The sequence below is a fragment of the Crocodylus siamensis genome, chromosome 6, assembly GCF_052110815.1.
Source record: "Crocodylus siamensis isolate JL-2025a chromosome 6, ASM5211081v1, whole genome shotgun sequence".
Lineage (NCBI taxonomy): Eukaryota > Metazoa > Chordata > Crocodylia > Crocodylidae > Crocodylus > Crocodylus siamensis.
Window position 1 is genome coordinate 17,437,121 of NC_143400.1, and position 9,347 is coordinate 17,446,467.

The 9,347-nt window shown below is 57.2% G+C and overlaps 1 protein-coding gene across 2 annotated transcripts; it reads left to right on the forward strand.

The window, feature by feature from the left end:
• Positions 1–2,484: 2,484 nt before the first annotated feature.
• Positions 2,485–9,208, forward strand: CFAP126 (cilia and flagella associated protein 126). 2 transcript variants are annotated; one of them, XM_090051457.1, is made up of 4 exons: positions 2,485–2,636; positions 2,765–2,980; positions 3,573–3,749; positions 5,310–9,208. In XM_090051457.1, exons 1-4 carry the CDS (start codon positions 2,610–2,612, stop codon positions 5,976–5,978), a joined length of 1,089 nt encoding a protein of 362 aa, XP_089907583.1. In that variant the 5' UTR covers positions 2,485–2,609; the 3' UTR covers positions 5,979–9,208. The 2 variants fall into 2 exon arrangements, with proteins under 2 accessions (XP_089907583.1, XP_089907585.1); XM_090051459.1 differs by having other exon boundaries at positions 2,765–2,911.
• Positions 9,209–9,347: the final 139 nt, after the last annotated feature.

Consider the following 9,347-nt stretch of genomic DNA (forward strand, 5'->3'; position numbering starts at 1 on the left):
CGTGCGGCCACAGGGTGTCACTGCTGCCCCGCGTTAGAAAGCTCGGCCCTGCCGCAGCCCCCCCCCCCGACCCTCATCCCGCTCCCTGCCCTCACCAGGAGGGAGGCTCTGCAGGGAGTGCTTTGCCACCCTGGTGCCTGCTTCAGTGCCCGGCTCCTCCTGCCGCCCCAGGGGTCAGTGGGGGTCCTCTGCTCCGTGCCCCCGCCAGGATCCCTTCCTTGTGCACGCTCCTTTCCTTTCCCGGTGCTTAATGGCCTTGTCCAGGCACATTGGTGCAGGCCTGCCCCCCCCGCACAGGGGAAGCTGTTTGCTTTGTGGGGCCAGAAGCCCCCACATCTTGTGTAAGGGCGACAGATATTGGAGCTTAATTCTGGGCAGGCCTAAAATCCCGTCACCTTGAGTCACTGCCCACCGTGCACCCTGCCTGCTGCTGCTGCTCTGCCTGCAGCGGGCACCGCCCTGCAGTTTGACTCCAGCCCCTGGCAGTGAGCAGATTTCGGGGTGACAGCTGTGGGGGCATAGCCAAAGCCACACTGACAAGCTGCAGTCCCGGTGCCGAGCGGCAGGCAGACGAGCTGTCGGGTGTAACGAGCAGGTGCTGCACCACCCGGGGGAGCGCTCAGCCCAGCACACACCCTGCAGGCACCCAGGGCCTTTGCCCTGTCATGGGTCTCCCCCTCCCACACTGCGGAGACAGGCAGGAGCAAGGTGCAGTGCAGGCCCAGTCCCTGCTGCGCGGGTGGCTGGAGCTCCAAGCATCAAGGCCGCAATTGTGTTACTCCTGCGTGCCCCAAGGGCCACGCTCCTGCCATGCCAGCGACACTTGTGGCACCTGCTGCAGGCACACAAGCATCCATGAGCTACTGGTGTGGCACAGGGGGAGCAGGGCCCTTGCGGGCTTTGGCCCCGAAGCTGAGCAGTTGGGACACTCCCCCAAGAAGCAAGAGACTCTCCCTGCCTGGGTGAGGCCACGTCTGTCTGACTTCCCAGCACAGCACTCCAACCGCCAGCCAGGCGTCACCCGGACTCCTATTCATAGCTTTTGTTGGGACTGAGCCACTGCCACTCTCCACCCCACCGGGAGCAAAGGTCCAGGTTGGACCCCAAGGGTCCTAGAGGAGCGTCCATCTCTGCAAGACAAAACCTTCCAGCTCCTACACTGTCTCTTGCCCTGCACATCTCCCTCTCCCAGCTGCCATGGGGCCATTTCCAGAAGCAGGGTTGGAGCAGGCCCTGCATGAAGCCCGACCTGTGCCCTGGAGGCTGGAGCACCGTGCAGACACATCTGGGTGACGCAGCCTCTGGGTGAGGGGGGCTTAGACGCTGGGTCTGCTAGTCCCTGGCTGAGTGGTCTCACGGCAGGGTTAAGACAGGAGAGGGCTGCCCTGCCCCTCCCTTCACCCGCAGCATGCACTCGGGCCATCGTGCAGCTGACTGCATGCGGTAGCCACGTGGACACTCACACATCAGGTCACATGGGCGACAGAATCACATACTGTCTGTGCTGGAAACACTGGTCCAGTTACGTGGGTGAAGGGTAAGAGCCGGGGTTCAATGCCTACACCCCCCCCCCGGCATGGGGGAACGCAGCCTGTACCAACCGCAGCTCCTTGTGTGGCATCTGGGCTCTGAGGGAGGGCAAGGGCCCGCACCAGTGCACGTGGGATTTAACCCAAAGCATTAATTATTCAGCTTGTTAGCAGGGGAGCCACAAGCTGACCCATAAAGCAACAACACGGAGCTAAAAATACAGCCCTGTGCATGAATCCAGCTTCTTTAATTATCCTTGCAAATTAAGCCATTTCCCCAGTGCAGGAGATCTGCTTCGTGCCAGCTGGCACCTCTCTAGCATACACATGCACGCAGTCTGCCCAGCAAGAGGCGGACGGAGGCAGCTTTGAATTCAGGGCTCTCAGCTTCACCAGGGAGCAGGGCTGTTAACCAGGAGGGAGTCAGGGCTTGCAGCCACCCTCTGCTCGCTGGGAAGGGGATGCGTGGGTGCCAGGGAGCAGAGGCCTCCGCAGATGTCTCCTCAGCACCGCTGAGCTCCTGGGCCTCTACCTGCACCCCGTGGTCCTGCCCTCCTGAACACGGTGGCAGGGCCAGGCTGGATGGAGGGGCCCACAGGGCGACGTTCAGTCCGCCCAGGAGGGAGACGCAGGCCCTGCACAGGACGCTCAGCCCCGAGCAGGGAGGCCTTGAGCCCGGATGGAAACAGGGGTGAGGGCAGGAATGGGAATGGGTGCAGGAGCAGGTGTTGGAGGGATTCAGGGCGACCTAGACACATTGGAGGCCCGGGCCAAAAAAAAAAGGTCGTGAGGGTCAAGAAGGACAAGTGCAGCCCTGCATGAGGCGGGAATCACCCCGTGCACCGGTGCAGGCGGGGGGTGACTGGCCGGGCAGCAGCTCGCCAGAAAAGGACGTGGGCAACAGGGGACAAGGCGCGGATCCCCGTGTGGCCCCTCCCCCCCCCCGCCCTGCAGGGCCACTCCATCCCGCGCACTGCCGGGAGGAGGCGGAGAGCGCAGGCCGCGTCCCCATTGGCTGGCGGCGGGGCCGGTTGCTGGGCGACGGCTGTCAACAGAACGCACAGTAGCGGCGGCGGCGGCATGGCAACCAGCTACCGCGCGGGGCAGGTGAGCGCGGCGCCCCCCCCGCCCCCGCCGGGCAGGGGGCGCGCGCGGCTGCTGCGGCCGGGCGGGCAGCGGGGCAGGGCGCCCCCGTCCCAGCCGGCTCCGGTCCCAGCCCCTCCCTTCCTCCGCAGTACGAAGACGCCTTCGCTGCCCGGAACCTGCAGAACTGGACCCTCCCGCGGCTCCCGTGCTCTCAGCTCGCCTGTGCGCGGGAAGGCCGCACGCAGTTTATAACCGATGACCGAGGGCACCTGCTCCCCACCGTGCCGCGCTCCAAGGTGAGGTGTCCGGGCGGCTGCTTGTTGCTTGACCAGTTTCAGTTTGGGGCTGGGAGCCACAGGAAGCCGGTGAGTAACCAAGCGCTCCCTTCGCCGGGGCCAGCCTGTGAGGTCCGAGGGGAGCCCGAGCCAGGCTGGTCTGCGGGTGCAGAGCCTCCCAGCGTCCACCTCCTAATCCCATTTAAATAAGCTACAAGTCCAGGCCGTCCCTCCCCGCTGCCTGCAGCGCTCTGTGCTCGCAGGCCAAGGGGACATGCGTGTGACCCGGGTGCTGCTCCTTGGCCCTCTGCTCTCCTGTGCAGGGAAGGTGGTCCCTAACCCTGAGCTGGGGTGCACCTGGCTTCATGCAGCACCCACCCTCCCTCTGATGTTGTATCTGTATCTGCCACACAGGGCCCTCTCAAGTGGGTGAAGTCCCACACCACCACCCCCTTGGAGGGTGGACCCAGCAACCTCCCCTCTCACTTGTCCCAGGGGTAGTGCTGGAACCTGGGCTGTTCCTGTCCCCCTGTGGTGGCACTGGCTGGATAGGCCCAGGGAGGGTGCAGGAAGCTCTCGCACAGCTCTCACCGCTGGTCCCAGGGCAGGTAGGGCTGATCTGGCTAGAAAGGAAGCCCTGGGGCTTTGCTGCCAGAGGCCTCACTCTCTGCTTCCCCCACAGGCTTCCCCCTGGGGCACGTTTATGGGAACCTGGGATATGCCTCTGAAGATTCCTCCTGTCAAACTGAACCTGACCTCTCGTTCAGTCGCTGCAGCCTCACGTCTCACTGACTGGGTGTACAAGTCCAAGGCACTGACTAGTGCCTGCAACGGCCTCCTCCCGGAGATCACTGGCAAGGTAGGGCACCCCCTTCCCCAGGGACTGGCTGGGTCTCTGCCCAAGAAGCTCCTCGGGCTCAGGCTGGACAACTAAAGAGCAGAGAGACCACAACCTGGCATTGAATCTTAAAGCATAATCCCCATGGGTGCCTGCCCTGGCTGAACTAGGGACACCCAGGTCCCTGAGCTGTTGGAGCAGCACATGTACAGTCCCAGGGCCCTCATGCAGGCCTTTTCCAGTCCTAGTCAAGTGCTACCCAAATCCACTGGTCTGGGCCCACTGGGCACAGAGAGCACACTTGGCTTTGAAAGGCCAAATGCTGGTTTGCCAAGATGGGAAGGCCACTTCTCGCCTCCCTAGGAGAGTTAGGAGCAAATTCCTGCTACAGCCTCACTCTGTAGCAAGAGCCAAACTGGACATAGCACTGCAGCACGGCTGTTCCCATCCCACTTTGGTAACCAGTGGCCCCACTGCTGGGAGGTGCCAGCTTTCACCCCCCCACCCCCCAACACTTCCCTCCCCCTCCCAGTTCATCAAGTGCTGGGCTTGCTTCCCACTGTGGTGCCCAAGCAGCTCTGTGCAGCCACAGCGCAGAATGCTTCTGTGACAGCTTGGTGTCATCCATGCAGTGCCAAGGTGACACCAGCCACGGGCACTCACAAGCTACAGCTCCTCACCGTAGCAAGCCATGCAGTGCTGGTGTGGGAGCCGTCTAGAAAGGAGCTGAGTTTGCTCCACACTCTGGAGCAGCCTTAAACTCTGGAAGGGCCCCAGAAGGCCTGGGTCCTGGCCCCAGCCCCAGCCCACGGAGTCAAGTGCCAGCTCTTTGCTTAGCTGGAAAACTAGCTCTTGCACAGTAGCCCATGCTCTGCCCAGGGTTGTTCTGTCTGCTCCCATCATTGTCCCAAGTAACATATGTGATATTAGCATCAGTGCTGCAGTTAACCACATAGAAAAGGACTCTGTGTCACCCCTCCCCTTTAACAGAGGCCCCAGTGAATCAGTCTGCTCCCTAGGGGAGGAGTTGGGCCCCAGAACCCACCACATAAGAAAATAAGGCATGGCAGGTTTATTGGCTTACACTCTTAATGGGAGGGCGACAAGTCAGGCCTGGCTTCCACCAGGGACTAGCAGCTCTTCTTGAAACCCAGAGGCCAGACAGCCCATTTCTCCAGGGTTAACTTTGTAGCACTGATGCTGTTCTCTTTGATGCTGCATAAGACAGTGAGGGGAACAGACAAACCAGCCCTGGGCAGCATTTGTGCATCTTGAGGACAGGATGTTTCAGCTCCCGTTGCAACATCCCAGTGGAGCAGCATTAGTGCATGGATGGGGCTACTCAGCACCCAGCCCAGGAAGAGAAAGGTGCTCCAGGACAGCAGTCTGGCAGGGGAAGAGCTGGGCAATGAGCCAGACTTTTCATAGTGGGTCTCAAGTGTGCATCTGAAGGGACCATACAGCAGCATTCCTGTACCATGTCTGCCATTCACATCTCCCAACCAGCCAGTCAGGTCCCATTCACCCAGCGTAACCACAGGACCAGGGTTAAACCTATCACAACATTTGTGTCTCTCTCAGCCCCAAGAACTGGAGTCACACCAGGAAGCAGCAAAGGAGACTTCCAATAAGAACAGTCGAGCATCTAACAGAGACCTCCAGCTCCACAGGCCCTCAGCTAAAATGCCCCCTGAGGAAGAGGAAGATAGTTATAAAGGAGCCACTACACCCAAGATCCCTCTGTCACGCCAACCTGGCTCCATGGATGTGCGACTCTCGGGAGCAACCTCTCCAGCAGTACCAGCCTCGCACCAGCCTGCCTCAAAAGAGGCAAAGCACAGAGGAGCCCCGCGACCCAAGGTCCCACTGTCACGCCAGCCTGGCTGTATGGATGTGCGACTCAAAGAGGCCATCACACCCAAAGTCCAGGCTTCAGGCCGAACCACATCCAGGGAAACAAATCCCCGGCGCACCATCTCGGCAGAGGTCTCAGCTCCAACCCGACCTGGCTCAATGGAAGCTAGACCCAAGGGAGTTAGCTCACCTAACCTCATGGCTTCATCTCGGCCGGGATCAATGGAGGCCAACTTCAGAGGAGCAACATCACCCGATGCCTTGGCATTAGGCCGCCCAGGTTCAAAGGCCAGCCGCACCTCTGAGACATGGATGAGGATGTTGGAGGGAGGTAGAGAGGAACAGGAGCGCGTCACTCAAGAGGGAAGAGTCAGCAAGACCCAAACCTTGCTCTGAAGATTTGGGCAAGCATTCATCTAAAGGCCAGAGCAAAAGCTATTGCCAGTACATGAACGATAACTGAAAGAGGTCAAACCTCACCTCACTCTGCATCTCCAGATGTTCCCACCCTTTTGTTTCCTGCAACTCTAATCACCTCCACCCCCAGCCTCCTTTCCTTTTGCTGTTTTCCAGGCAATCAGTTTAACCCCTCTAGCTTTTCCCCTTGCATGCGCTAGTTTCTTTGCATGTAAGAGCTGCCACCTGCATCAGAGTGAGCTGAACCAAGCACGCAGTGAAACAACCAATTTTCAAGTCACTGACCCAACGCTGGTGTCTGGGATGGAAAAGGGGACATCCCCCGTTCACCCAAGCTTGTCAACACAACCAGTCAAAACAGAAACCCAGATGGCAAGAGAGGGCCACTGATTCTGAAAGAGCCCGAGTAACCCTGATGATTGGGTGGTACCATGTGGTTGAAACATGCGCTTTCCCAGTAATCAATATAAAAATAAAACTAAAAAACGAAACTCAGTTTTTTCTTCACACAAGTAACATCCAGGGCAAGGTGGGGCCTGTGCAGACAGCTTCCACAGAGCCCTGGCAGCGCAATGGCAATGCAGCAAATACCGTCAGCCACTTGATGCAGTGGTGCCCTCCCGCAATCACCTGTGGCATGCAGCCTCCTGCTCTCACACTACACCTTCCAGAGGGAGGCTGAAATCATCTTTTCCAGCTGACAAAGTGCTGGGGCTGAGACTGATATTTTGGCTCTGGCTAAGGCAAGAGGTCTGGCATCCCCCAGCAGAGTGCTTGGGTTTATCTAGACCCATGTTTACTGCCAAAGCTCCAAGTGCCCCCGATTTGGCTCCAGTAGAGCAGAGGCAGAGCCCATAACTGGGGAAGACTTGCCCTGGGCTCTAGGCTAGCTTGTTTATTAGCATCAGTTCATTTCAAAGGGAAATCCCTGGTTAAACAGGCAGGAGGGAATGCAACAGGGCCCAGCTATAATCTGCACCTCAGCCAGTGGCCACAATCTCCCTTGGGATGCAGTCTACCATTTGCCCCTGACAATGTCCAGGGAAGGCTGCCCTGTGGGCCAGCATTTGGCTCCCACATGTTCTGGCCTGCTGTGACCTACCTCCCATTGCTAGTCCCAGTGTAGACCAGATGGGGAGAACAAAAGGGCAAAGTGAGACAGAACTGGCTTTTCCTGGGTGCACCTGACAGTCCTCACATCCAACAGAAACCCCTTCCCCTGCAATTCAGACCCTATCAGCCACCCTGAAAAACCTAGGGAAAAAAAAAAAAAAAAAAAAAAAATCAACCAGAGGCATCCACCTATGGATTAGCCACTGTCCAACACTGGAACACAGGCCTAAGCCTGCCTGTTAAAAGGCAGGTTGCAGAGGGCATGTAAAGGCAAAGCACACAAGGGGTGCAGTGGGACTGCTGCTGTGGCAGATCACTTACAAGGCTGCTAGTTGCCCTCCCACTTCTACCCCCAATACCAGTGGCTCTAGAAAGCTCTTTGACCCAGGAGAGTGCTGAGAAGATGCTTTCCCACCTCCCCATCTTTGCTAGAGCCTGGACTGCCCAAGCTGCAATCAACTGCAAACGGTGGATAGGCTACTGAATGCAAATGGAATTTATTTCAAGAGCTGCCGTAAAGTCCAACCTTGTACGGAGCTGGCACATGCCACAGAATAACTAATTAGAAACCCAGAGGAGCCCAATTAAAAGTCATTCACTGACTGCATATAATTAGTGGAGTGGCTCAAGTGCATCAGCCTCCACTCTGAGGGAGGTCTCTCCCTCTGCTGAACCCAGCAGAGGAGAGCTATATTTAGAGGGAGGGATAAAGCCTGTGCCTCTCCCACAGGACGCCTTGCAGGCTAGGTTTCTTCCCACATTATAGTTGTCTGTTTCACAATAAAGCTTTCAAGCCCTGTCTAAGCAGGACTCCTTTATGGGGCCTGAAGTAGCATTCACATTTTTATTACTGTAAAAACAAGTGAAAGGTGGATACTTGGGATGGGCGAGGTTTTAACTGGCCTATTCTGCACCACTGTTTGCCTCTGCAAACACCTCACTTCAGGGATACATGAAAGCTTTGCCAAAAGCCTCCACTCCTCCTTGATGTAATTAGGGCTTTGAGCTTACCTAGCAGACATCTCCAAGAGCTCCCCAGTGGGCTGGCAGATGTCTCCATCAAACCAGGGTAATCAGACATGACATTCCTAATACTTCTCCAAGCTATGCTCTGAACACCCCTCTCCCTCCCCCTCTAGACACTCAGTCAAGTACAGACAGATGAAGCACCCACACAAGCTTTCACAGCCCTTCTCAGGTCACCTTTAAGCTGGGGCTCTTCTTGAATCTCCATTCACCGCTGGTATTAAGATCTCTCCCCCATGTCATGGCTTTGTTCTGCATGGTCATGATGAACCAAAGCAAGCTAGAAGCTAAAGGGTAAGGCTGGAAGCAAAGGCAATGCTGTCTGTAGAGGCCAGACTAGGCTGGGAGGATGGTAGGCGTTTCCCTGCCTCCTCAAGGGCAGACATCTGTTCCCCACTACACCTACACTTCACCCCCGCCTTTACGCTGTTGCCCCTGCTCCTAAGAGCCTGAGCTCTAGTACAGAACTGCCACAAGCATCTTCCCACTGTGTCATCAGGATCTGCCCCTAATACACCTGCAGCCAGTCCACATAGGGAGATTTCCGTCAGAGTCAAACCCTACTTGGAACTGGACACTGAGGTGCACAGGCTGAGGCACAGCCAAATGAAGGGAAGGGGAGGTGTTCCTGCTGCAGCTGGTCCCAAAATTGCTTGAGAGAGAAAAATTCCGAGTCCAGTCCAGTCCAGTCGGCACGAGTCATGACAGCCATGCTGTATGATGCGCAGAGAAGGGACAGGGTCCTAAACAGATGGACCTTTCTGCAGGGCAGAGCTGAACTTCCAGATGTAAAGAAAAATAGAACTAAGCAGTGATGCACAGCAGCGTAGGCAGCAAACTCCATCTCCTGGCACCTTATGCAGCCCCTGTACCAGTTCCAGTGAGGTACAGAGCAGGTGCTGCTTACCAACATGCTGAGTTGGGAGCATTTTGGTTCAGTGCGAATGAGTGAAGGACAGGCCAGCCAAATGTAGGGCACTACCCAGTTACAACCTGAAGGGAGGCAGTCCACAAAATGGCATAGACAGCCACACTTCCCACGTTACACTAGACACCCCTGCTCTGCTTTTCTAAAGAGATTTTTTTGGGTCATGACTTTCTCCAACCACACACCGATTTTCACTCGGGATGCATTCCTTCCATGTCCTGCCAGTCAGAGTGCTGCTGTCCTGAGAAATTACTCATTTGAAAAGAGAACTCAGCTACTGG

Bases quoted from the DNA above. Each gene is read 5' to 3' on its own strand.
- CFAP126 (XM_090051457.1), top strand. From the start codon at position 2,610: ATGGCAACCAGCTACCGCGCGGGGCAG. The intron at 2,637-2,764 runs GTGAGCGCGGCG...CTTCCTCCGCAG, and splicing joins CCAGCTACCGCGCGGGGCAG to TACGAAGACGCCTTCGCTGC. The intron at 3,750-5,309 runs GTAGGGCACCCC...TGTCTCTCTCAG, and splicing joins TCCCGGAGATCACTGGCAAG to CCCCAAGAACTGGAGTCACA.